General features: G+C 37.3%; 1 protein-coding gene across 2 annotated transcripts in view; it reads right to left on the reverse strand.

Annotated features, from left to right (window-relative positions):
- Positions 1-1290: 1290 nt before the first annotated feature.
- LOC103145240 (solute carrier family 12 member 9) overlaps positions 1291-27970 on the reverse strand; it is a 63715-nt gene continuing 37035 nt past the window's right edge. The window contains exons 9-11 of one of the 2 annotated variants that reach the window (XM_016676660.1): positions 20030-20154; positions 9459-9651; positions 1291-1488 (exon numbers count right to left, since the gene is read on the reverse strand). In XM_016676660.1, coding sequence (XP_016532146.1) covers positions 1306-1488; positions 9459-9651; positions 20030-20154 — 501 coding nt within the window. In that variant the 3' untranslated portion in view covers positions 1291-1305. Of the gene's footprint in view, positions 1489-3629; positions 3830-9458; positions 9652-20029; positions 20155-27970 lie in introns of those variants that run through there. The other variant, XM_016676659.1, reaches the window with a different exon arrangement.

The raw sequence follows: 27970 nt of genomic DNA on the forward strand, positions 1-27970 counted from the left end.
CTTTTGTGGCAAATAAACATTTTTTTTTCCCGCTGTCCAACACTTGAGAGAATTCAGATTGAGAAGATTTCATTCAGAGCGGCTTCCTTCTTCTTCTTCTCTGCTGAGAATGTTGGAACAAGAAATTCTTCTCTCCTGTTATTGCCTAAATGAATGGATTCTTTGTATGAAGACCAAGTGGTTCATCAGAACCGGACAAGGGCTCTTTTGTGGCAAATAAACATTTTTTTTTCCCGCTGTCCAACACTTGAGAGAATTCAGATTGAGAAGATTTCATTCAGAGCGGCTTCCTTCTTCCCCTCTGCTCTACCCACAAACCCCCTTACATGTTCTCCAAAGACAAAGAAAAGGTCCAACAATGACCCTGCTACTTGAAATAATTCAGAACACTGCCGTCATGTGAGAGAAAGCCGATTCTCCAGTGGTTCTCCAGTATATACAGCTCTTACAATAAGACAGTAGAGGGTCAGTCAATGTCATGAAGAAGCAGCAAGTATTCTAGTCAACGGTGTGTGATGAAAGGTGTGAAACTCTGCAATCCTTTTATTCAGAAATGCCACACACAGCTTAAAGGTGAGCTATTGTGCTTCCTTGAACAGGTTAGGATCGGTCTATGTGCTATGCAAAACATGTTCATTACATTTTCTGCATAAATTCATTTTTAGATAATGAGATGTCAGTCTCAGTTTTGCCTCTTGCTAGAATGAGCCGTTTTAGGATCTCTTGTCACTTTAAATCCAAATAAGCTGTTGCTGGCTACTCCCCCCCCATCTCAACGTTTACACTCGCGCATGAAATGGTTGCAAACAGATGGGCAATTATACATCTGAACATCTTTGAAAAGCATTAGTAGAGCTTCCTTCACAACCAACAAGAATGCAGCAAGTGGTTTGTGGATGATAAGTCAACAAAAAAAAAAAAACAGTTGTCTTTTCCACCAGCCATTGTACAGCACATACAGCAGTAAAATCAGCTAATCAAACTTGTAGGAGCTCCACTTGGGTTGCTAGGTGATGGGCTCTTCTTCGGTGGGGTTGGTAAGTGAGGAGCAGTGTCTGTTCATTTGTGACGTTACATTCCAGAGGTTTTTGAAACAGACACCAAAAAACATCAACTTACTGTTAAAAACCAGCTGGGTGTTTTTTTTTTTTAAGCACCTGGGTTTGTTTGAGAAGCAGTAGTAACCCAAATGGAAGTACAAAGACATACAAAATGTGAATTTTACATAATATGTCCCGTTTAAATAGTCTTTACTTTGTTTAAGTCTGCTTTTCTCAGAGCAGAAAGTAGAAGTAGCTGGGGCATTTACTTACTGAGGTCTCCTAGCTGGACATGTCCCAGCACGTAGAGGCCACTCTTCTTGATGTCATTGATAAAAGTGATGAGGCCCACGCTGCTGCGAGGGTTGGAAACCATGAGGAGGATCTGAGGTCTCCAGAACTTGATGTGGTCTTTCCTGACATCCAGCATTAGGAGGTATTTTCGTACCTGCAGCAGGAAAAAATGGGTTAGAAAATGATTTTTTATCTCAACCAGCGTAATCCTAAATAATTAAATAAGTTAAGTGGTTTCAATCAAGGAGTTACTAAGCATATTGCATATGGTCATTGAATGACGTGTGCTTGGCTAATGACTAATGATAGATAACTAGTGACTGATTTGTCAGTCATACGCATACAATTATTTTTATTTCCCATTTCAACATCTGTCTAATGCATGTCTAGTCTCTCTTGTATTTGTATTTGGTGTAAACACATTTTTTATTCAGCTAATATTTTTTTGCAGTTATGCGTTTTATTTTGGTAAAACATATTCAGAAATTTTACATACAGTCAAAGCCCTGGGAGAAGATATACGAGTCTCTTTAGCACCTTTTAACCTTTTACAAAGACTAAATTTATAAAAACCCACAGGTCCAGTTCAACATGAATTTGAAATAGCTGGAAGTTCAAAAAGCAGTAAGTGGCCCAGTTAGTCAAAAAATAAAACAAAACAAACAAAAAAAAACTAACAAATGTTAATGGATAATATGTTAAAATTTGTGATGTGACAAATCTAAGACAGAATGTCATGTAAGTATACATTTCTGAAAAAAGAACAACAAAAACTGAAATATAAAACTTTACTATACATCACTTTATCATTAAGCTTTTAGTATTTAGAAAATTACAGATGTCAAAAAGTTCAGACTAATCCAGACATGGAAAATGGCCAAATAATCTACTTTTCCAAACTATATGAACTCTGATCAGGATGCTTAATTTTGGAGGAGAATCAATTAACTATTTCGGAACTATATCCATGTGGGATTAAATACTAAAACCAAAATCTAAAATGAATTTATGCCAATCTTGGGAAGCCTGTTGCTTTATTTGAAGCTGCATTATAAAAGAGTGACTCTGGGAGAAAAGTCCAGCTGAATGAGAATTTGATCCTACTAGGGACTTCTGACCCTTTTGAGTGCTGCNCCCGCTGTCCAACACTTGAGAGAATTCAGATTGAGAAGATTTCATTCAGAGCGGCTTCCTTCTTCCCCTCTGCTCTACCCACAAACCCCCTTACATGTTCTCCAAAGACAAAGAAAAGGTCCAACAATGACCCTGCTACTTGAAATAATTCAGAACACTGCCGTCATGTGAGAGAAAGACGATTCTCCAGTGGTTCTCCAGTATATACAGCTCTTACAATAAGACAGTAGAGGGTCAGTCAATGTCATGAAGAAGCAGCAAGTATTCTAGTCAACGGTGTGTGATGAAAGGTGTGAAACTCTGCAATCCTTTTATTCAGAAATGCCACACACAGCTTAAAGGTGAGCTATTGTGCTTCCTTGAACAGGTTAGGATCGGTCTATGTGCTATGCAAAACATGTTCATTACATTTTCTGCATAAATTCATTTTTAGATAATGAGATGTCAGTCTCAGTTTTGCCTCTTGCTAGAATGAGCCGTTTTAGGATCTCTTGTCACTTTAAATCCAAATAAGCTGTTGCTGGCTACTCCCCCCCCATCTCAACGTTTACACTCGCGCATGAAATGGTTGCAAACAGATGGGCAATTATACATCTGAACATCTTTGAAAAGCATTAGTAGAGCTTCCTTCACAACCAACAAGAATGCAGCAAGTGGTTTGTGGATGATAAGTCAACAAAAAAAAAAAAACAGTTGTCTTTTCCACCAGCCATTGTACAGCACATACAGCAGTAAAATCAGCTAATCAAACTTGTAGGAGCTCCACTTGGGTTGCTAGGTGATGGGCTCTTCTTCGGTGGGGTTGCTAAGTGAGGAGCACTGTCTGTTCATTTGTGACGTTACATTCCAGAGGTTTTTGAAACAGGCACCAAAAAACATCAACTTACTGTTAAAAACCAGCTGGGTGTTTTTTTTTTAAGCACCTGGGTTTGTTTGAGAAGCAGTAGTAACCCAAATGGAAGTACAAAGACATATAAAATGTGAATTTTACATAATACGTCCCGTTTAAATAGTCTTTACTTTGTTTAAGTCTGCTTTTCTCAGAGCAGAAAGTAGAAGTAGCTGGGGGTACTTCTGAGTCTGAGTTTTCTCAGACTCAGAAGTAAGTCTGAGAAAAGCAGACTTACTTTGTTTAAGTCTGCTTTTCTCAGAGCAGAAAGTAGAAGTAGCTGGGGCATTTACTTACTGAGGTCTCCTAGCTGGACATGTCCCAGCACGTAGAGGCCACTCTTCTTGATGTCATTGATAAAAGTGATGAGGCCCACGCTGCTGCGAGGGTTGGAAACCATGAGGAGGATCTGAGGTCTCCAGAACTTGATGTGGTCTTTCCTGACATCCAGCATCAGGAGGTATTTTCGTACCTGCAGCAGGAAAAAATGGGTTAGAAAATGATTTTTATCTCAACCAGCGTAATCCTAAATAATTAAATAAGTTAAGTGGTTTCAATCAAGGAGTTACTAAGCATATTGCATATGGTCATTGAATGACGTGTGCTTGGCTAATGACTAATGATAGATAACTAGTGACTGATTTGTCAGTCATACGCATACAATTATTTTTATTTCCCATTTCAACATCTGTCTAATGCATGTCTAGTCTCTCTTGTATTTGTATTTGGTGTAAACACATTTTTTATTCAGCTAATATTTTTTTGCAGTTATGCGTTTTATTTTGGTAAAACATATTCAGAAATTTTACATACAGTCAAAGCCCTGGGAGAAGATATACGAGTCTCTTTAGCACCTTTTAACCTTTTACGAAGACTAAATTTATAAAAACCCACAGGTCCAGTTCAACATGAATTTGAAATAGCTGGAAGTTCAAAAAGCAGTAAGTGGCCCAGTTAGTCAAAAAATAAAACAAAACAAACAAAAAAAAACTAACAAATGTTAATGGATAATATGTTAAAATTTGTGATGTGACAAATCTAAGACAGAATGTCATGCAAGTATACATTTCTGAAAAAAGAACAACAAAAACTGAAATATAAAACTTTACTATACATCACTTTATCATTAAGCTTTTAGTATTTAGAAAATTAGAGATGTCAAAAAGTTCAGACTAATCCAGACATGGAAAATGGCCAAATAATCTACTTTTCCAAACTATATGAACTCTGATCAGGATGCTTAATTTTGGAGGAGAATCAATTAACTATTTAGGAACTATATCCATGTGGGATTAAATACTAAAACCAAAATCTAAAATGAATTTATGCCAATCTTGGGAAGCCTGTTGCTTTATTTGAAGCTGCATTATAAAAGAGTGACTCTGGGAGAAAAGTCCAGCTGAATGAGAATTTGATCCTACTAGGGACTTCTGACCCTTTTGAGTGCTGCTAATAAAACCTGAAGTTACTGGAAAATTGTGGAGAGTTTCATTTCTCAGAAGAAACCAGCAGAGAGGTGATGTGAACAAAGACAACTTGGGATGAGTCATCCAGTTATCTCGCATTTTAGATGAGTGGGACGGGGAGACAGCCTCAAGTCCTTCCCGCCAATTAAAGAGCTCAAACTTTTTTGGCCGGAGGAAACCTCTACACAGGAAGTACACCACGTGAAAGGAAAAAAAAACACTTGAAAATGATTTTATTATGGAAACACATTCAGAGTATGTTTTATTGGCTTGTGGTGGTGCTGGAACTTTGTAAAAAAAAAAAAAAAATGTTTTTCAGCTGAAGCTTCGATTTAGGATGCAGCCTGAAAAAAAAGACAAGAAATCATTCCGATAATGTCTAAGCAATGCAAGTTCAGCTCAATCTCCTGAAACTGCAAGTTAATGTGTGTCCACGTGACTATCAATCAAAAACCAAGATACAAACACCATTATTACTATCATAATCTCCCCAACTGTAAAAGACAAAAAGACAAGGTCCCAGAAGCAAAGTCTGACTGTCTCCACTAAGCTAATCATCTGTCTCCCTTTATCTCTGTTTCCCTGTCTTCTCATCCATCAGACTATCATCATTTCACTGCTGCTTCTATCTCATCCATCACTTAGTTTTTCAATCATTCATCCCCTGCTTATATTCTGCTCCCACCTTCTCTCCCTGTGATACAATCAGCACTTCTTGCCTCCGTTTTGTCTTTTTATTCTCTCCTAAAAACAGCTGTCGACCGCCTACTATCTAGTTGCCTTTCTTTGTTGTTATGTACTAATGTGCTTTTCATCCCCGTCTCAATGTCACACCGCTGGCACTCCCATACACCGGCTACTGCTGGAGGGTGCAACTGTATGCATGTGGCACAGTATACGTGCACAGATGGGGTCTTTAGCTCAGCCTATCATTTGTATTATTTTTATCAAAATGGGCTTCTTGCTAGAGGCGGGTTTAGAACCCACTTCCACTGAATGATGAGAAGTGGGGGCGGTGAAATGAGAAGGCCCATTTGTAAAATGAATATAAGAAGATGTTAAGACGTACATTTAAAGTTCATAGAAATGATTAATTACCTAACAAGCACATTAGACCCAATACAGGAGCCATATTTACGTTGTGTAGTCAGGGTGCTAAATGAATGCCACATAATGTAGCTTATCTCAACATGCCTTAAAACAGCTAATAACTGCTATTTGTTACTGTCTGCGGGTTGAGACCAACACTGACCAGAAAACTGGTGTCTTTTAATACCGAGGTTTTGGTCCAGTGGAGCCAGGATATGAAGGAGTGGTCTGTGAAGTTCATAAGGAACTTCACAGTTTCCACTTATGATCAATAATTTATTGCCTGTTGATAAAAGTGGCTGCCCATCCTGAATTTGGTTTGGTTTGAGATTTCTTCCTAATAAAGTTATTCCTCTTTAATGACTTGCTGACCTTTCCTCCCGAATGGGGGGAATAGTATTGAAATTAAGGTTTGAATCCAAAGTTTCCTTTGGAATTTTTTTTTATTTATTTATTTTTTTTTATCAGAGATGTACTAAATCAAAGGTCATCCAGTGATAAAAACAGAATCATTTTTAGCTTGGTTGATTGGTTGGAAACCTAAATATTAGATACTTTTCTAATTAGTAAAGACAACCCATCAAAATTAAACCTGGGCTGCTACTAACAATTATTTTAGTAATTACTCTATCAATTATTCTGGCAATTAATCTAAAAAAACAAATATTGGCACATTAAGAAGAATTTTAATTTAACCCATTAACCTTTGTTCATACAATATCAGAAATAAATTAAAATATTCAAATAAATGATTAAATTCCTATAAAAAGAACAAACAGTTCATTTTATAGACATGGTATTACTATTTTGCATGTTTGATTGTAGCAAACGATGCATCTGCAGCTAAATAAAATACTTCTAATCAATATATAAAAAGTTCTCTTAAAACAGCTTCACGGCCAGGAGTCTAATTTTACTACATTCAATACGACCCATTAAACTGCTCAGCTGTTGCTGTTACATGGTGGCAAAAAGACGTCCGTCTTTGTCTTGTCTGCATGTCTGAAGCCATGCAGGTGGTCAAACAGACAGCTCTGCCTGACTGTGTGATTTTATAGAATACCAAAAACAAAAGGAGCGTGAGCAGCTTTGTATGAACAGCACACGATTTTGTCATGTTTTGTTTTGATTGAACTGATTCCATGTGGACAAATGTTCCATTTACAGTGGGAGCAACAATCAAACACGGAGATCCCAATCAGAGGTCAGAGTTAAAGTCTGCACACTGATTTGTTCCATTAATCAAGAGGAAACTAGTTTTTCTTTACTGATGCTGCCACCACCTATGATCCATACAATCATTGTTCTCCATTGTTACTCCAAGGTATATGTTAACTCTACTTCAAGCTTGTTTAAAATCCACAATAAACAGAAAAAAAAAAAAAAAAACTTTGTTTCTTAGATTCTCAAAAAACAAACTGACCGCTTTTCTTCACTTTCTTCTTCTACTGCTCTCCAGTTTTCGTTATTTGTTGCCATTTCGACTGTTAACTTTATATTGTCTGTCAGAAGCTGCACCTGGTCTAATGTTCTGGTTGGCTGTCTTGCTTTTTCTGGAGGAAGGCATCGGCTGAGATAATGCTGCCAACAATTAAACATTCTCCCTCTCCAACTATTTTCATTAACATAGAAAGTTCCCTTCTATCAGTTGTTCTGTTTCTTTTTTGAGCTTTCTGCTCTGTCTTCTGAAACCCCCAGTCGGTTGTGGCAGATGGCAGCTTGCTCTGAGCCAGGTTCTGCTGCGTTTCCTTAATCAGAAAACTTTTTAAAGTAATTTGAAAAACAAACGGAGCTCAATGCGCCGTTTGATAACGAGGATCAATTGGGAATGTATGGGTGGTTCAACTAAACTGAGCTATCTCTGTGGCTACGCTGCCTTTGATTTAAGCTGGTGTCTCCAACCTGCTGCTCTTTGGACCCTCCACAATGACTCTTGTTAAAGAACCAACTAATGAAGCTTTAATAACAAATACATGTTTTAGGAGTTTCTTTTATAGAATACAGTAATTGCAGTTGATTTCCAAAACAGAATGACAATTAAATTACCAGAAACATTTTTCAAGACTTATTTTTAATAGTCGTTTGGTTGGGATGTATGTGCTTTTTCCATCACTTTCCTCAACATCCCAGAATAAAATGTTTCCATCCCTCTTTGGAAAAGTTTCCTATTTTTGAAACATAATAGAAATAAAATAGTTGTTTTTATGCTGACAGAGAACTTACTGAACACTTTTCTCTACTCCCTTGTCATTATTGTCTTTTCTTTCCATTTATATTGTTGTAATTATAAGAATAAAAAATACTTCTGGACCCATGACTTCTGGTTGTGTTTCTCTCAGGTCTGAGCTGGTCAAGGGAAGGGGCTGCTAATGCTAACAGAGGTCCTGTTAAAGGTTTCTTCTTGCTTAAAGGTAGTTGTTCTCCTACAGTCTAAATCTAGTTTGATAAGAATTAAAGTGCATGGAAGAAAGAGTCGAAACAATCAAACCTTGAAAACCTTAACTGATTGCTGTCTTACAAGCTGCTAAAGCTGGATATATTGCACCTATACTGAATTATCTGGAGTGAATTTGATTCTGTATTTTAATATGAAGGGGATCTGTGCAACTGATTAAGATGGATTTCACTGTGAAAGACCAGAAATACTGACCAGAAAAATGTAATAAGCCTTAAAAAGTGACTGTACTTTCATGATTTTAATTTATTTCTCTCCATCTATACCTGATAATGAGTAATTTAACATGTATCCATCTATTAAATTTGTTCGGCTGAACAAAGTTTGTTGTTGGGGCTAATGTGTCAACCTTTGGAGGGAGGGGTTGTGAGAAGTACAGAAAAAGAAAATCGTGTTAGGAAAAGCACAATAACTTAAGTAACTGTAATAATGTTCTGTCTCTTGACAAGCTGCTGGAAAACCCAGCCAACTTCCCCCCTCCCTGCCTGTAACCCCCCGCCTGCAGCATTGGCAACGGCTCCCCTCGGCTGCAGGCCCTTCTGACAACATTGGCCCCTCTTCTTGAAAACAGGCAACAGAGGACACGGCGAGCTGAATGATGGAGAGCGTGTGTTTGTGCCATAAATGTAGAGAGCTTTACTGAGGGAATAGATGCAGATGTGTGTGTTTGTGTGTTTTTCCGTCTGGTAAGCCTGATATAAACTTGATAGATGCCGGCTGTAGGAATGACAAGCCTTAATGTGTATGGTAGAGAAAAATAAAAAAAGCAGAGGGAGAACGCGTGTGTGTACTTCTGCTAAATGTAAAACGATTGGGAGGGGAAGCAGAGAGCAGTCAGTGCGAGACTGCATGCCTGTGTGTGTGTGTGTGTGTGTGCGTGTGCGTGCGTGTGTATATACGGGCATCTATAAAACTGATAGAACGATTGCTTGGCAGAGGTACAGGATCGTGTAAAGCGGAGGGGATGAGATTTTAGTTGCTATAGAAATGACAAGCAGTATTGAGAGCATGTCCGCATGAGTATGTGTGTGTGTGTGTGTGTGTGTGTGTGTGTGTGTGTGTGTGTGTGTGTGTGTGTGTGTTAGTCAGACCTGGTGGAAAATGAGAGCCTGGCTGATGTATCCCCAGCTGGACGTGGGGCTGAGGTAGTGAATCAGCAGGAGGAGGAGCAGCATGAAGGCAATGCTAGCTGAGGCGTAGATGGCGTTGATGAGGAACATCATGATGGCACAACCGACGATGCCCAGTATGCACGTATGCCAGGTGAAGTAACGAAACGTGGGCCTGAGAGGGAAATAAGAGGGATGGAGGTAAATCTCATAGTAGAAGTTGCAGAAAATTGAAAATGAACAAACAGGAGGGTAGAAATGCCAGCCTGTGATATTTGAGAATATCTGCATGAAGAAGAGCACAGTGGGAAAAAAATAAACTAAACAAAAAACTTCCATTTTAGAGACTTTTTTCAATACAAAATACCCCGGAGGATATTTATGTCTCTGGTCTCCAAATTAGTCCAGGTGTTTTCATTTTGAATTTAATTATTTGATAAGTATGTTTTGGATGAAATTTCAGCAAATCATCTTGTTTTTGTTTCAGACACAGGAATAAGAAGTGAACCATCACTTGCCAGCTGTAATGCACTTTAATATGCTCCCCTTAGTAAATGAGATTTAATTACAGGAACAAACTTTTGTCCTTGTGCTTTATATAGTAATTTCTCAAAAAACAAAAAACATTTTAATTAAATAAAGTAGACGTTTAATGGGACATCTTAAATAGAGGTGCACCAAAACATCAGTCGATGACCGGAGCAAGACAATTTACAGCACGGCCTGTCCTGTTGGGTGAAAGACCTGTTGGACAAATGACCAACATCTTTTGGATGCAGTCGTTTAATTACTAAATATTTTTGCAGATATGCATCACGATGCACATTAAAGCCAAGTTTAATGTGTAGGTAATATATGAGAGTTGATAGCTGTATGTGGACATAAGGGAAATCAGTGGGGAACTTGTGTGGGCTCCAGACTGTCAATATTTAGACACATTTTGTTACCAGTTTCAGAACTTGGAAATATGGCCAGATGTTTTATTTTAAATTATTTTATTTGTTTTTTTAACTCTCCAAAATATTAGGTGCAAACACCACAAGGGAGCAAATATCTATGAGGAAAGGAGCTTCATAGTTTACCCTACAGAAATGTAGCTGTATCATTATTTACCATTAATAAATTTTTTTTCACATTTAGAAAACTTTTACCCAGGCAGCATAATATTACGGAAACATGAAATTGCAATTTTGTTTAATATCTCAATGAAACGGCCCAGATCAGCTTCACTACTCTTCTCCACATCACGCCAAGCCCCCACAGCTCTTCCTAAGCTTCATGATCTTGGTCGCTAAGAGGTTAGATTCCTTTTTTATTGACTTAGGATCAAAACAAATGTGGCATTAATGCGAAGACAAGATCAATTAAACCCAAAGCGATGCAGATAATTAGCCACTGCTTGTAGCTTTCTTAGCGTTTGTGTGCAGAAGCCTATAATTATGAAAACAAAGCTCTGTTGATCTCACATTCTAGATGGAGGTGTGAGATACACATTGGACGGAAACTGAACATTTTTACTGAATCATGTAATTGACCCCAATTTCCCTGCAGCACCTGAAGGCGTGTAGACGAACGGCGGTAAAAATGGAAGGAGCTTTAATTACACACCTCAACTGAAACATGGTGGGTGCTTCCTCCACAGATCAATACACATTTTTTTAACTAAGAGGCAAAAATGAACAATCAATAAACATGAAACTGAAGCAATGCGTAGCTCTCAGCAGAGAAGAGAGAACACAAAGATGTTAAAATAGTTGGAGCGTGAAGGGATTGACAGATGAGACCAATGAAAACCTGGGTGGATCTGAATTTATAAACCTGAAAATGGATATTTTGAAAGCTCACAGATGGTGAAAGGTAATTTCTTGTAATGGGCTTGAAACAAACTCCCTCTGTAAACCAGACAGTAATTGTACCCCAACATCATCATATTCCAGGCAAGTCCAGATTAAAATATCGGAACAAGGACTGAAAAAGTATTGCAAAGAAAATTCAGTACCGTATGCAGAAAACCTTTTATGATAGACACACATTGTGATAAAGTATTGGTCTATAAAATTTAGAAGATTAATGAGAAAGGATGTTCCTCCCTTATGATAAAAAAACAAAAAAACATAGGAGAGTCCACTGGCCTTTTAAGTCATGCTTCAATTGACCAATAAAGTTCAGTGATCACAGAAGGTCATTCAAGGACGTTGTAGTTAAAGTTTCTCAACTGAGATACCCAATGCCAGATGAGGCTGTAGCATCAGGTTACTGTCCAACATCTTGTAAACAACATTCAGCCACAACTGTCCATTAATCAAAGATGAATAATTACATTTACTGACAAATTCGGTTGGTGACAAATGAGACCAAAATAAAATGTGTTTACTTGATCAATCATCCACATCCCTGCTTATGAAGTGAAAGCTGATAAATTTTGTCCAATAGTTTGATGTATGAATCAATTGCACAATACTGGCATTTCCTTTGGGCTCAGTTGTATTTGGTGTTTAGCAGAAATTAAAGACAGTAAATCAAAATGTTAAGGATTGGGGGAAAAACGGCCAATAGCAAATAAGTGCTGCTTTTGGCTCATGGCCTAATTGTCCTGAAGACAATTTGGTCATGTGTGTTTCATTAATAGCCTAAATTAGCTGTACATTAACCTTCATAGGATGACAGCAATGGACAATGGCAATGTCAGAAAAAGTTCAGCAAAGAAATAGTTCTCTCTACCTATATAGTATGTCTTATTTAACATGCAATAAGAATTATAAACATTGACTGGCATTTGATTGCCTTACAGTTCACCTACATGAGCTGGACAATACATCAATTCTCAATAAAGACAAAAATGAGCAACAAGAAAATGGGAAAAGACTGTTTGCCATTTTGAGTAGTATAATATTTCAGGGTCCATGAATTCAAATGCATCTTGCAAATATTGTGTTTGGCCAATCAGATGAACTTTCAATTGTATTTAGGCTCACAATTGATTTGAATCAGAATAAGCAAGATAATACATTTCAGAGAGAGAGTGCTTACGGTTAATTGTTGTGATAAAAATGTTGGACAATCACAATCCCCATCATTATTGCAATATTCAGTCATAACTTGGAATTTCATGCTTTCTGAATATGCAACACTGGGAGAAACACTAAGGCATTATTTACTTTCCATTAACATTGTACCTGTTAAAAAAACTATTTCTAGAATGTATAAAGGAAAACTTTATACAGGGCTTCACTTTGGCAGGAATTTTAGCCCATCCTTCTTTGTTCTGGCTGTTGAACAACAGTCTTGAAACTTTATTTTTATTTCCCCTTGACTTGATCACTTAACACAAGCGTTGGCCACCATTTTCCAATCTCCCCCTATCCGTCCCATCTGAGAGTGGAATTAATTACAGTAAAAGCCTGCCCACCTGGTCAACCATCCCCCACTCATCCTTTTAGTCTCTGCAGGAACTGTTGCTGCTGATCAGAAGGGCTCCACTTAGCCACCTCCCCATCTCCCATCTTGCTTGCTCTCCAGCGACTGATGTCACTTAGCTGACACAGCAAAATCACCCTAGACGAAAAAACTTGCCACAGACCAAGTCCTTGGAGATATAAAAAGGAGGAGCAGCTAAGACGGAGAGTAGAGAGCTAGCTTGCAGCCAAAGGAATACGTCATATCAGAGAGAAAAGTGGGGACAGACACACATCCAGGGGAAGGCTGCCAGGAGATGCCACATTCTATAAGTGAGGGGTCTGGGTGTGTGAGACATTACGTCAGGCTGCCTCTAACATCAGGGAGGGACCAGCTTAGACCGATTCGACCTTAAGAAATCTGTACTTAATTGATATTGGATCAACCCGGTAAATAACAACTATTTCTCCTCATTAAGGTTGTATGAAGGGGAGTGTGACTTAAAGTTGGAGTTTACTTTCAAGTTTGGATGGGGCAAAAGTAAAGATTCTCTCAAGTGTTGTATTTAAAGTGCCTGGGGAAGTTTAGCTAAGATTTCAAGTTGTGAACCTATTAATGACTAAATTTCAGAGGGCTTTTCTCAGTACAACTTATTAAAATACAGCCTGAAGGTTCATGAACCGTCAAGGACCCAAACCTGAAAAAAAAAAAATTATTAAAGGAAGCAGTTTAATGGTCATTTTGAAATTTCAAGTATGGCATTAATCACGGTTTCTTGTGAGCCAGAAAAGAGAAAAAAGGTAATCAATGACAATTGATGGGAGAAAAATAAAAAAAGCCATTTCACCTCAAAATGTGGGTATTTCAGATTTTATAAAGTGGCCTTTTGTTGAGACTGACAGTATTTGAAGATGAGTGAAACCATTTCTGTAGCCATTACCTTTAAAACTAATCTCCCTTTAATCAGGATGAAAGTTGTGTCCAGTTTAAAAGTGTTGGATTTTGAGTTTTCAGTTTGAAATAAAACAATAAGAAACAAGAATGCCAACTGAAGTCAGAGATAGGTCTATCTCTGTCACAGAAGTCACAAACCAAATTTCAACATCTAATATGGCTGCTGCACATAGAAAACAAAGTGTGTCCAAATTCAGGGGTTGCATACTTCGAAGGCCAATTACGTCACTGAATGAACGCTGTCTAAATCTGAAGATTAATACAAATACGATTCAAATCTAATTATATTCATATTTAGCGGTATAAACATTTAAAATTCAAAGAAGTTGTGTGGTTTGGCTTTTCTCATTGATGTAGATATGTTTTTAATACAATTTTTAATAAATAAACTGAAAACCAGACAATCCATAAATAAAATTAAAAACAACAAACGATAGCAGGTATGTTTTTCAGGTCTGACTATGTAAAGCTATATAAAGAACATTTATTCTCAATTTGTCAAGTCTCTCTCAGACATTGCTATTTGCCTGTCTCAAGGTCACAGCATTTGTTTTGTTTTTTTATTATTGTTTTTTTTTTTGTTTTTTTTGGTTTCAGCAAATATCCTGACACTTGTGTATTAAATCTTGGCCAGTGACTGTGTGAAACAGTGTGTATTTGTGTTTTTCATTGTGAATATTCAAGTGGGTTTGAGTCTGCTTTCCAAGTGGCCACAGAAGCAGGACATAAAGCACCCTCTGAGCAACACTTCCTGTAGCTGGAAGCACCAGTGATAAAGATGCAGCCAATACCAGTCACTGTACACAAGACACACTCCCAAAAGATAAAAATACAAACATTCTTAAGATGAGAACGTTCAACCACACACTTCTCGGAAAAAAAGAAAATTTGACTGATGACAGACAAAACACTCTCCAAAGTTACCGCTCTCTTGTTGGAAACACACATACACACACAGACACACTTAACAAGCAGGCATCTTTTCCGCTACATCATAATTTCAGCCTCTTCCCTCCCCTACACAGCAGCAAATTCAAGGGAAAGGGAAATATTTCTGCTAAATTAGTTATGCTAATTACAGAGCAGCTCTCAGGGGGAGAGAAAGCGCTAAATGGCTTTTAATTCTTTTCGCCTGGAAAGAGATGTGGGAAAGCGCCAGACAGAGAACAGAGAGAAAAGAGCACACACCAAAAATGTGAGGAGAAAAAAAGAAAAATTAAACCAATAAACACAAACAACTGGCATTAAAATTAGTCTGGTGGCACAGCAACAGTGAACTAACTGAATTAACAACTCAGGGGAGAAGGCCCAAAATAGGCAGGCGTCCAGACAACAAGTCTTCTTATCGGCTCTGGGAGCCCCGGGGCCCCTGGCCAACAGGGAGGGGACAGTAGAAAAAGTTAGAGAGCTAACTTTGTGTCAGGCTTTGCCAGCGGTCACATACTGATAATGAGGCCTGAGCCGATAGTACACAGTTCTGTACATCCAAAGCACCAAAGCAAATGTTGGCTTTATCTTCTCATACTAACTTAGAAGGCTTTATTCTCTCATACTAACTTAAAAGTTAGTATGAGAGAAAACTCATACTAACTTCTGTTGGAGAAAATTATTATTTCCTGGCAGTCTGGCTCTGATCGTTTGTGATAACAGAAGTTACTCTAACTTTGGAGACAAAAGCAAAATCTTTGAACTTCCCAGAAAAACCAATCAAATATTTCAAGTGTAAATGCATGGGTGTTTGTTTTTTATAAAGATGGGTAGATAACAGGGAAGGTTTTCTCTTCAATACAGAATAAACAACGCATTTCACGACTGTGCACTAATACTGAGGAGGTCCTAATGACAGAACAGTATTGAAAATGTCGTTTCTGGGCTTTACAAAGGAAAAAAAAAAGTTGCAGAAATCTCAAACTGTATTTTAAAATCTGCAATGTTGAAGTAAAAGCAGTTGAAATTCATGCACCAATAGAAAACTCAGAATCAGATGCTAACAGCTAATACTTAGCCAGTAGCAGTATACTCACTTGCAAAAAAGATGAATGCACATTAAAAATACCTTAAATACTGAACTGTAGAGCTATATAAAAAGAGTAAAGGGCAAATTGAATGAATATATAGTACTTTTTAAGTCATACCGACTACTTAAATAGATTTACACCACAGCAACATTCACCCCCAATAACTCAAACTCACTAGTGTTGTAACCTTGAGAGAGAAAGCAGACTAGTATAAATAATGCTTTTATTTACTTGTTGCTCTTTTTGCAGTGTAACTTTTAATAGTATGCTCCTCAAAATGATCGCTGATTTTGTTCCAAAATAAAGTGTACAATATTCTTCCTCAACATTCGATCAATTCTTAATAGATTATTAAATGTGAATACATAGATAAGGAGTGTAGCTTGACTAACTGTACAAAATCACAGTTAATAATAAATGTCCTTTTTTCATTACCTTTACAGATTCAGAACATACATTTTACTTGGGGGGCCCCTCTGGTGGCCCCAATTCTGGCCTCCAAGTGCCGCTTCTTTTAAACACTTTTTTGACCTTTTAGTTTTGTATTATCCATGATGTTTATGAAGTGTTGTAGGAATTTATAATTCATACAAGAAAACATTTTTCTATTAGAACATAAAGGAAGATGGAAAGAAAGTGTCATAAACACAAACGCATTTAAAAATGAACAATTAAAATATTATTTGGCTTCTATGGGAAATTTCATGAATAAAATGCTAAGTACAGCAGTCAGAACAGATTACTTGATACAGATGATGACAGCAATCAGTACAGTCTCTCTTTTGTTGTGAAAAGCATTGTTAAAAGAGAAAAAAAGATTAACAAAATAAAATCCACAGTTTGCACTACTGTTTTACAACCAGCACACACCAAAGTAGCCAAGATTTTTAAAAACTTGTGACAAACAACTTCTACAATTGGGACTAAAGCATGACTGTGGATGAATAGGATTCGTTTTGAGCAAAGTAAGGGAGGTAACTGTTTAAATCCTAGACAATGATGAGCAAAAATCCATGTATAATGAGCTTCAAAGGACAGACCAGTGACTCCTGTGCTGATATTACCAGACGTGGAAATCTGACAATGAGAATAATTAGGCTCATGAACCATCCATTACATATGACCAGATTTATAGGTCATTTCTTTGTTCAGTGACAGTCATTCTGACATGTTATTTTGTTAGTGTAAGGACTGAAACCATTGTTATTAGGCCATTCGTGCGTATTCAATGCTCCAGCCCTGCTTCACTGCTTGAGGTATACATCAGAATAAGGCATTTACTGAACTGTCAGCCTAGTTTATTCATGCAGAACCGGCATGGCTGTACTTTCACTAATCCAATAAAAAATTTTGACAATGCACCTGAACTGCCATTTCATCATGAAATAATTCAAAAGAGCCAGACAAAATTGGTTCTGCTGCATTACACCACTGGATGCTCCTACAGTTGTGCAATGTAAATATGACCACCTTTAGTATGCAGGCACACAGACACACAAGTAATAAAGCACAGTGGAAGACAGAGACACAAAAATCTATTCAATTTTCATGTTCAACATGGTTTAAAGAAATATCTTCAGAAGTTGGTTATTTCATTTAGCATTTGCCCCGGAAGCTGAGAGCAAAACGGATCGTTTTGTTTTTAATAGCTTTTAAGAAAATAGACACTGCAGGAGAAATTGTGTAGCAGTTTTGGACCAGACTTCTGAAAGGAATATTGCAATAAATAATCAAAAGTGATGAGCTTCTTTATATTGGCCAAGTGGCAATGTTTACTTTAGAAAAAAAAAAACACAACATATCCAAAAAATATTGTCTTAGTTTATGGGTATATTTGGCATCCTTTTTTCTCAGAAGTTAATTAAGCCAGGAGGTGGCATTGGAAACATCTTACAGGTGAGTCTTTCCCTTCAGGTAAGTTAATTAAAAAAAAAAAGAAGAAAATAATTAAAAAGCAAAAGGTCACAAAATCAGCAGGATGGATCCATCAGTTGTAGAAGTTGGCTTTATTCCACTAGTCGAGTTTCCATTGACTAAAATTAGAGTTACAAAAATAAATTTGCTTACTAACTAAACACGCCCATTGCACTAGAATGACAGTTTTTCAGTTCAATCCAAATTTGTGTGTCTTGCAAAATTGCAATAGAATTACGTTTTTGCATCAGGCTAATTTACATACAGCAGCAAAGCTCCTATTTGTAGGCATTTGCCTCCTTGGACATTGCACAGATAATTCCACCAGAGGTCTCAGAGCATAAAAAGTTGAGCTTGTTATTTAAAAGTACTGTATTCATAACTCTTTTGTAAAACTGGCAGCTACAATTTCCCAAAAAAGCTGCATATGTAGTCACTCCCAAGTATAAGGATATTGCCACATCAATGTCTGAGTAAGATACCGACATTTCCTCTGATGGCATACATCTTACATATCTGATTTAAGTGTTTACATCCTTCGCCACTATGATTTTTAATAACTTATCATTTTAACAAGCTTATTCACGTGGGATTTTAATTCCATTTTTTTATTTAATGGAAAAACTACAATTGTGAAATTGTGTTTTTTTTTCTGTCATTAGCAGAATCCTGAAAAAGTTTTGTGCATTTATAATGGGAACACAGCTTCTGTAGACGGTGATAACATAAAAGGTGTTGATGCAACTGAAGATAATGAGAGAAATAAACATCTTGAAAACTGTAAAGATACAAATGGAGCTCCAGACCAGATGGACCAACATGAACACCATGCGTTCATGTTGGTCCATAATACTTTTAGCACATTAGTATTGTGCTAAAAGTTCACAATACCACTGAATAATTAACGACCAATCAATTTGTGATCATATGATACCTCTGGTTGGGAAGATCATAACATCATAACATCAAGGCTCTGTTGGAGGGTCTATCAGCTAAACGTGGTGACATGTTACTGCACATTGAATCAATAAGCTTTATGTAATTTTTGGGATAAAACCTATTAGTTTATAAAATAACACTAAATAGATGCTTGACCTCACATATTTTTTAACTTAACAGTCGTCACTTGGAAGCTGAGTCATCTGAAAATTTTCACTGACATGGTAAGTTCTTTCAGTTTATTAAAAGCTTATTTAAGCATGTGTGAAACATTTTGTAGTATAACATGCTCATTTTAAAGTTGTAAGTAAAAAGTACATGTGAAAATACATAAACAGAAACAATGAATGTTTGTTGTAATGTTTTCTATATGGGTAAATTATTATTTCTGTCAAGAATCGCCACAGTTTGATCAGAAAATCTCTTCACGGGTATTAATAATTGATAGTCACTATTATTGAGTATGACTCATGTAGCTTGTTGCTATTCTAGATGTTTGTATTTAGTAAGTAGTCCTTCGTGTTGTTTAGGATCCTTTAAGCATCTCCCCATTTCAAGAAGATCATTTGAGCTGCAGCCTGCTGATGTGTCTGCGATAACAGAAGCTTAAGTGTCGTTAACATGCACTGCAACTCATTTCTGAGTATTGCCGCAGAAGAATATCTAACTCTTAAACCAGCACTGGATGCAATCTGTCAGAACAATAAAGCAACATGTGATGTTTATACTATTTCATTCCTCCATTGCAAATAAAACTCAAGTGGTTTAAATATTTCCTGCAAGAAGAAGCCGCCTCTGGATAAACCTTATGCTTACTGAATTGAGGAGGATATTTTCTGCACAACAACATCAGCAGCTGACAGGGAGATGTGAAATGACTCATAAAAAGGTGTGTAGTGAATCAAATTCCAAACTCTGGCTGTGCCGTAATATCATCCAGTCACATAAACCTCCACCATGTCCACAGGTAATCTGAGCGATGCAAGAGAATATTATCAGCGAGCTCTTATAAATCAGGATCACTGCAAGTGACCAAGGAATACGAATTCACTTGTACACACAAACACTGTAAAGTTTAATCTCTGAGCATCGCCACGCGTCGTTACCCCCACATCTAGCTCAGGCCTCACCCTCAGTCGGTTTATTGTTAGTCCCTGTTCTCCATTGGGCTGTAAGCACTGGTCAGTTTTATGTTTTTTAATTAGTATACCATCACTGTAGCAGCATCCAGCAAGCAAACAACCTCTCCCACACACAGATAAAATAAAATGTCAGAGAATGAGAAAAAAAAACAAAAACAAATTGGGGTGTCTGCCTGTTATGTATGGGTACCTGAAATTAGGTGCAGAAGCCCATTCCAGGGCGAGACAAGCCAAGTCCACGGCGGCATACACCAGTAGGAAGAAAATGGTCACAATGCTGGCAATGGTGTTGAGCTTTCCTGCAAACAGCACCAGCTACAGAGAAAGGAAGGACAAAACAACATTGGAGGGAAAAATCAGGAAGGGAGGATTAACATTCAGGAACAGAAACATCATTTCCATGTTAAAATAAAATACAAACATTTGGCGTTAAATTTTATGTGGGACTGGAGTGAAAAAGTCATTATGCTAATCATTTTGAAGGATGTTTAAAAGCATGCTAAAATTTACCTCTGAATATTTATTGAAATGCTTCTTTTTTTTTTTTTACTTTGACCAAATAAAATAAGAAATGTGAATTTTTTTTAGCAGTTTTATAAACACATGCCCTCAGAAAAACAGATAAATTAAATCTAGTGCTTCACTACTAAAAGGATACAGTAAACAAGAGCTACATGCACTAACTACCACTGATGTTCCTCTAAATCAGGGTCCAAAAATGAATTATTGGACCCCAATTTATTTTAGCAAAACATTGATAATCAGATGTGCTAATAAAAGGCATTGTGACTGGAAGCAGTTGATGTTTAACTTGAACTCTTTGATCCATCAGTTGCTGGTAAGAAACTTAAAAGCAAATATTATTTCAGATCAGTGAACATGCTAAACAAATATTCTAACAAGCCGTGCTCATAACACCATGTTTGGTGTTGATGTTACTTATTGAAAAGGCTTGAAGTTAGCCATATTCAGCATCAGATTGCTAATATTTCAGGCTGAAGGACAGCGAGAGAGAGCAAGACCTTCAGTATGCAAGAAAGGTTTTACCAAGAACAGTAGAGCTGCTCTGTTTCAGATATTGGAGCTTTTCAAATTCAGAGTTAAAGTAAGGATCTACTTCATGTGTCTCTTCTCCAACAAACTGGAAGATTTTTTTTTAGTAATGCCAGCTGTGCTAATCATCAATATTAGATGACAATAACATCTAATATATTGTTATTAGATATATTAACATCTAATAATATCTATTATTAGATATAATAATAGATATATTATTATATCTATTATTAATAGATATAATTTATTTAATGACATTTTAAATGATGTCATTTAAGATGACATCATTTAAATGTCATCTTAAATGATGACATTTAAGATGTCATCATCAAATCATTTATCCTTATTTTAAAATAAAAATGTTTTACAGTGACTGCTGTGCGTTGGCCATTATATCTACTAAAAAATAATTAATGATAACTTGCAGCAGAGAGGCTAATAAAACAAACAGCTGTTGCTATGTATTTTATTGCAGTTCTTAAAGGAAAATTGGGATCAAGCTTAAAATAAATTTATTCTGTTTAATCAACAAGTTGTTTCTTCAGACATTATTGGTGTTTAAAGTTCAGTTATGTTGCACTTGTCAGTTGGTGGTTACCATAGTAACAAGTAACTGACAGCTACCCACTACAAAGAAAGGAGCTGGTATTAAATTTTAACATATATTTTAGAACAAAATTTGATAGAATGCAGTGTTTCACGATACAGTGTTTTACGAGTAATTTTGCTATGTTTTGTATATGTTTTTAACTGTTATTAATGTTATCCATTTTAGCTATGTTTAATTTTACAAATGTTAAATGATGCTAACTGCTACTGACTGCTGATAACTGCTCACTGGGAGCTATTGCTTAGTAGTTTGTTTGGGGCTATTTATTTTTATTTTTATTTAATGTGTAGGGGCAGAAGCTGCTGGATTGATGTTAACCACCAACTCGATTTCCTGTTTGTTAGAATAAATACAGTGAACCTGAATGTGTCTGCCGCGATGTCAACCTACTGGACCCGAGACGAACAAAGAAGGGTTACAAAAAGACTCCTAATTAAACCCTTTTCAGCCAGAGCAAAATTTCTTGAAAGAGCACATTACAGAAAACCAAATGTTTGATAGAGTTAAAACTACTTATAATCACCTGGTTACACCTTGGTTAATTTTGGTCATCACATCAGGCATACATCGTGTCAGGAGTAACACACTTTTAAAAATGCATGTTATTGCATTTTGCAGGGGTTGGGGGGCTTGTAAGAACCACAGGGTGCAGTGGCTCCACTGAGGAACCAACTGATTGAGGCAAAGGTTCACTTTTAATTAAGATGGTATCTAAGCTGCTGCTGGGCTACATGAACTCAGCCATGTTAGCTGTGACAGCTGCGTGACAGCACAGCCAAGTTTGGTCCCTTGTTATTTAAATTCAAAGCAGCTCATTTGGAGGGAGAGTTGTACATCTAATGAGACTTGCTGCATAAGACTGGAGGTGCAGAAGCTTTGTTCTGAAGATGACCATGATATGAGTACTGCTCCCTGCCATGTCCACTGATATCAAAATGTGTGAACATAGCTAAGCACAATTTATCCTTAGCTACTCCAGAAGTACAAAGAAAAGAGTAAAACCTAGTTTAAGCCAGATGTAATTCTTGTGAGATGTTGGTAATTTACTAAATTGTAAGTATAGTAAATACAGTTTAAAAAGAAAATAGAGTTGCTGAATAAATGTTTGTAACATTCGCAAAGAGTTTATGAAGCCCAATCAAATGCAAATTCAAAATGCAGCTTTCAGATCTGGACAACAAATGTACATGAAGAGTCACAATTCAAGACTATGCTAATAAGCTCAGTTTAAGAAGAGAAATATAAACCAGAATTCAACTATAAATCACTCAGAGAAAACTTGGGGTTATTTTTATATGAAAATACTTTACGAGACATTTCTAATTAGATCTACAAATAAAAACCACAGACAACTTAACCAGTTGGTTCCTCAGTGGAGCCACTGCACCCTGTTGTTCTTACAAACCCCTCTTAGCCAAGTAATCATTAAAATCAGTTAAGAAAGATTCGGGACTTTCAAAAACACTGGGAAACACCATGCACAACCACTGAATACATTAAAAACGTTTGATAATTTAGATTTTTGAATGAATAATGCCAGCTCATTTTAATCTAATTTTACAAGGTATAAAAGATCTCCATTTCCTACGATGGATAAAATTGCAGGGGATGTATCATTAGAATATGCGAAGATGTCATGCAGATAGCCATGCAGATTTAAACTCTGATTTATTTTTTATTTTTTTGTATATTTTTTGCTTAATTGTAGAGTTTCAGCTATAATTAAAACGGTAACTTGGAGACACTTTAGTTTCTCAGTGTTATACCACAGGATGTGAGGTTAAGCAGTCTATATTTTTCAAGGACAGCTGTCCTTTACATTTGACCCAAAAACAATTGGGTTCTACCACTAAATTAAAAAGATTGATGGGGTCATTAGCAAGGGAAAATGGGTGTGCCTGATGGGAGTGAAAAGTGGCAAATAACAAAAATACATGTAGCACACCTCCTTTGAACACAAGTTTCATAGCCACAAAAATCTCTCCGAACCCCCATACGGAGGGGGGGGTTTTTTTTTTTTTTTTTTATCTAAATCCTGTCTGCTTCATGTGTGTGTAGAATTCTCAACCAGTCCGTTCCTCAGCTGATGAAGATCTTGGTTCGCTTACCACCAAACTACTCTGAAAGTTTCCCAGAACCTTCAACAGCTGAAATGTTTCAAAACACAACAACTGAATTATTTTTTTCTACTCCTTCCAAGTCCTGTATTCTGTCCTTACTCCTAGATCCCAGCTGGACTGGTAAGCTATGCACGCACGCACGCACGCACGCGCGCGCGCACACACACACGCACACACGCACACACACACACACACACACACACACATAAACACACATTTCCTCCTGATAAAAAAAAACATGCCTTAAATCCAAACAACAAACATAAGTATTAAGGAATAACAAAGTTATTCCGTCAAATGCCAAGCCTCCAGGCATGTGCTTTGTTTTTATTCATCTTGGTTTTGTTTTTATAACTGTATTTTATAACACTGACGTCACAGTATTGAGCCTTCAAAGTTAGCATAATCCACACGCAAGTAATTAACGGCAAAATCTCTCTTTAGTTTAAGCTCTAATATTTTACTGTGATTTTGTTGGAGTTTAGATTGCATGTGATTCAAAAACATTTAATTCTAGTTTATCGGACTAACATTTTCATCGCTGCCAATTAGCCTCTGGATTTCTCTCTCATTTTCTGTGAGTTGTTAATTGCTGGTAATTGCATGTTTTTTGTTTTTGAAAGTGCTGAATAAATTAAGTTTGACTGAATGATTGAAACTAAAGCACAACAGGATCTAAAGAGTAAACAAAAACGGAACGTCAGCTCGAGTCAATTATTCGCAGGCACTCTAGGTTTAATGCTGTACTCAGACATTTGGACAATTTTCATTAGCATAAAATCAGATAGACCCATCAAAGTAATTTAGTGTGTTCACTGTGCGATTGAAACTCATTACAAACATTGAGCTGCATTTCTGGCTCTGGCATTAACACGTTCAAATTTAACAAACGGGACATTTTCCATCATGACGAGCCACCCTGGTGGTGTGTAAATCTCAGCGGGAGGTCGACTGTACTGAGCTCTGTGGGCTTTCCGTAATAAAGTGTGCTTTCTTTATCTGCATACAAGCTGCAGAGGCTGATCCCACAGAACAGAACGATAACTGCTGCACTGTGCACACACAGAGCAGAAGCTTTCTCTCCAATTATCATGTGTTTTATGACTGGCTGTTAAGAAGCTCCACTGAGTGGGAGCATATTTCTCTGAGCTCAAGGGCATGTTGTTGGTGTTTACAGAGTGGAGAGGAAGCCACCAGCATGCCGAAGACTAACTTTGTAACTATGACGCTGAGGTAAAAAAGAAAAGGAGAGAACGGAGGATTGCTAATGACAGGAAGTTGAGATTAATGTTGTCACATTGACAGGTGGTTAGAAAAAGGGAGAAACTGTCTTGGGATGAGCAGCAGGAGGAGCGAGTAGAGAAGAGGGGGGAAACATGTGAGGGAAAGGAGACGGAAAGAAAAATGAAAATGAGAAAGTGGGCAAGAGAGCATCCTGACCTCTGGCTGTCAAAGTTAGTGGGTGTTTCTCCAGTACTCCCCTGGGAGCCTGCTCCACCAGAGCATTAATTAGCCATTAACTTAAACACAGGCTAGCAGAGACGACTGCTGTGACTGTACACCGGCTGTGAGGTGTGCAAATGTGCGCGTGAGCAGGATAAATCACTGTAGGAATTATTTAAGCTTGCCGATCTGAGGGATATTTTAATGGAAAGCAACACGCACAAACAGTCGTGCATTTCACTAAAGTACATCTGTGCTCAAACATTTTAAATGCAACAAAATGAGAAGAAACTGGTCAGAAAAGCTCATGTGAAACAGTTTGGGCAGCCATCATACACATTTCAACAACTCACGGTTCCGCTGTTGGAGCATATGATCAAAGATAAAATCAACAGCAGCTTTAATGTTAATGTTTTAATACCTAAAATATTGCAGTAATGAGTGACTAAGCTGCAAATAAGGGTGTAAAACAACCTTCTGGCAAAAGCCTAAGTAAATATTTATTCACCAGCTTGAGTTTTAATTGATTGGCATGAGCCTGGGCAGTAAGAGCTTCTAGTAGTTGGTCTAACAACAGAAAAGTTGGAGGTTGCCTGTTCCTCCTGTGGGCCTCCTTTTGGAGTTTGTTTTTTGTAGCACTGCTCCAGTGACTACAAGCATTGTTTTTTACATTAAACAAGGATTCTAAATCAGCTTTAAATGTATGTCTTTTTTTTTTTTTTTAAGTTATTAAGGTTACCAAAATGTGACAAGAATAACACACACCTTTTAACCGAGTACTTGAATAAAGCGGCCAATCAACAGACCCCAAAATGTAAAGGTGATGCTTATTTTTAACAGAGCAAATAAACTATGTTGGTAGCCAAACGGGACAGTAAACACTTTGAATTTGTTCCCCTTGATGAAATCAAAAGACACTATACATAACATGCAACTCTCAACTGAACAAAGGATATGCTAAATATCTAACTTTTTTTTTTTTGCTTAGAAAATGTGGCAACTAATTGTATTCTGTTTTTATTTATGTTTTACACGATGTCTCAACTTCAATTGGGGTTTCATCTCTCCAAACCTGGCTGTCTGGACTGTAAGCAGACAGCCAGAGAAGAGATCTTTAGAGTTGGAAGAAAGTTTTAGTCTCCAATCAGAAGAAATTATTTTACGTAGACAGTCTTTATGGCTTCCAATGTTACTGTCATGACCAGGAGTTCCCACTGGAGATGTTTTTATGATCAGGAAGCTTTTTCTCGACTACTTACACTTTTCTACCACCCTGCATGTTTTTATGATCTAGAATCTATGTTTGCACAAAATTTTAGTTCCCACAGTGCTATTTGGGAAAATTCGCGTCAACCATGCTTACATTGATTTTTGAAGTAATCAACCAGGACGGTGGGACTAATCAGAGCCGAGTCCTTTTTTTTTTTTTTTTTTTTTTCTTCCTTTCAATCTTTTAGTTCTGATTTGTTGGGTATGGCACAAACGTGATTGGATGACAAATAGTCGGTTTGAGTCCTAATGTCATTTTCAATCATTTTCCTGCTCTCCTTTCTGTCGCTTCCAGTTTATTTTCAAGCTCAACTGGTCACAATCTAGCTGCAAAAATATAAATGTCTGTGCATTTTCCCCGAGTTTAAAGGTTTTGCTGACCAGTGTATTCTGAAGGTGAAATGGCTCTGTTCTTATTTTGCTAAGGTTGTATCAATATGTTTTTTGTTGTGTTTTTTTTTTTTTTACTTTTTGATTATATATTAGGAACATATGTATACAGTTGAAATATGGTAAGTAGAGATATGAGTTAAAGTCCTTTGTAACTATTGTCTGTGGTGATCTGGATCGAGTCGGAGCGAGAGCGAGTCGTGGCCACTAGCGACACGGTTCAGACATCTAATGAGAACACATCCCTGAGAAACAGTTAGCAGCGTGTCCAACTGGGTGGAGATCACACTCAGAATTCACTTAAGCACAGTCTGAGTGTGATTCCGGGACCTCAACGCTGAGGTGGAGAAGAGGTTAGAAAGGAGGAGTGCTTTTCTTAGCTCCTTGTTATTGCATCCTTGACCCATGAAGAGCAGCGGGGAATGAGTGGATCAGTGAAGACGACTTGAATTTACATGAAGTTAGAGGAGCTGTGAGAGGAAAGTCATTTACATACGGCTGCAAATAAGTAGGGGCAAATTTCCATGAACCTCGTGCATTGTTGTGTAGATCATTTATCAGCAGCGCAGCGGTTTCTCTGTTTTTATCTATAAAGTTTTGACACAGAATTTAATTTTTTCTGGGCATGACAAAACGGCTAGCTGGGATTAACAAAATGTTACAAGAACAGACTTCTTTAAATGCAATACTGCAAATCCAATATTGTGCAGTCAAGAAGGGTCTAAACAAAAACAGCCTTATCCTCTCTAATCTCTTCTTGTACGTCTCATTTTTCTTTTGTCCTACTTTTTTTTCCCCGCGTTTTTTTTATTTATGAGAACTATAATAACAGAAGGCGCGCTCCTCTTTCTTTCCAATTCTGCATTGTCCAAGTGTTCAAAGCCAGATTACAATCAGACTTTTGTCATCAGTTAATCATCCTTATGGTGGAGGAAGACACAGAGAGAAAGAGGACGAGAGCAAATGATCTCTGATGGCGGCAACGACGCAGCTAACGATTTCCATCTAATTGCTTCTCCTCGGCTTCTAGAGAGTGGCGAGGGTTGAGGAGAAGAGGATAAGAGGGCCACAGACAGTGAGAAAAAGAGAGGGTGCCAATAATGACAAGCCATTCAGCCTCTAACACTCACCTCTGATAATAATGGTTTAGTCAGGGCTATTTGCCCGTATGATCCTCCGCCTCCTCTTCATCTCTATGCTTACCCTCCTGTCCTTTGCCAATATTTTCCTCCTCAGTTCAAAT

The sequence above is a fragment of the Poecilia formosa genome, unplaced genomic scaffold, assembly GCF_000485575.1.
Source record: "Poecilia formosa unplaced genomic scaffold, Poecilia_formosa-5.1.2 Scaffold138, whole genome shotgun sequence".
Lineage (NCBI taxonomy): Eukaryota > Metazoa > Chordata > Actinopteri > Cyprinodontiformes > Poeciliidae > Poecilia > Poecilia formosa.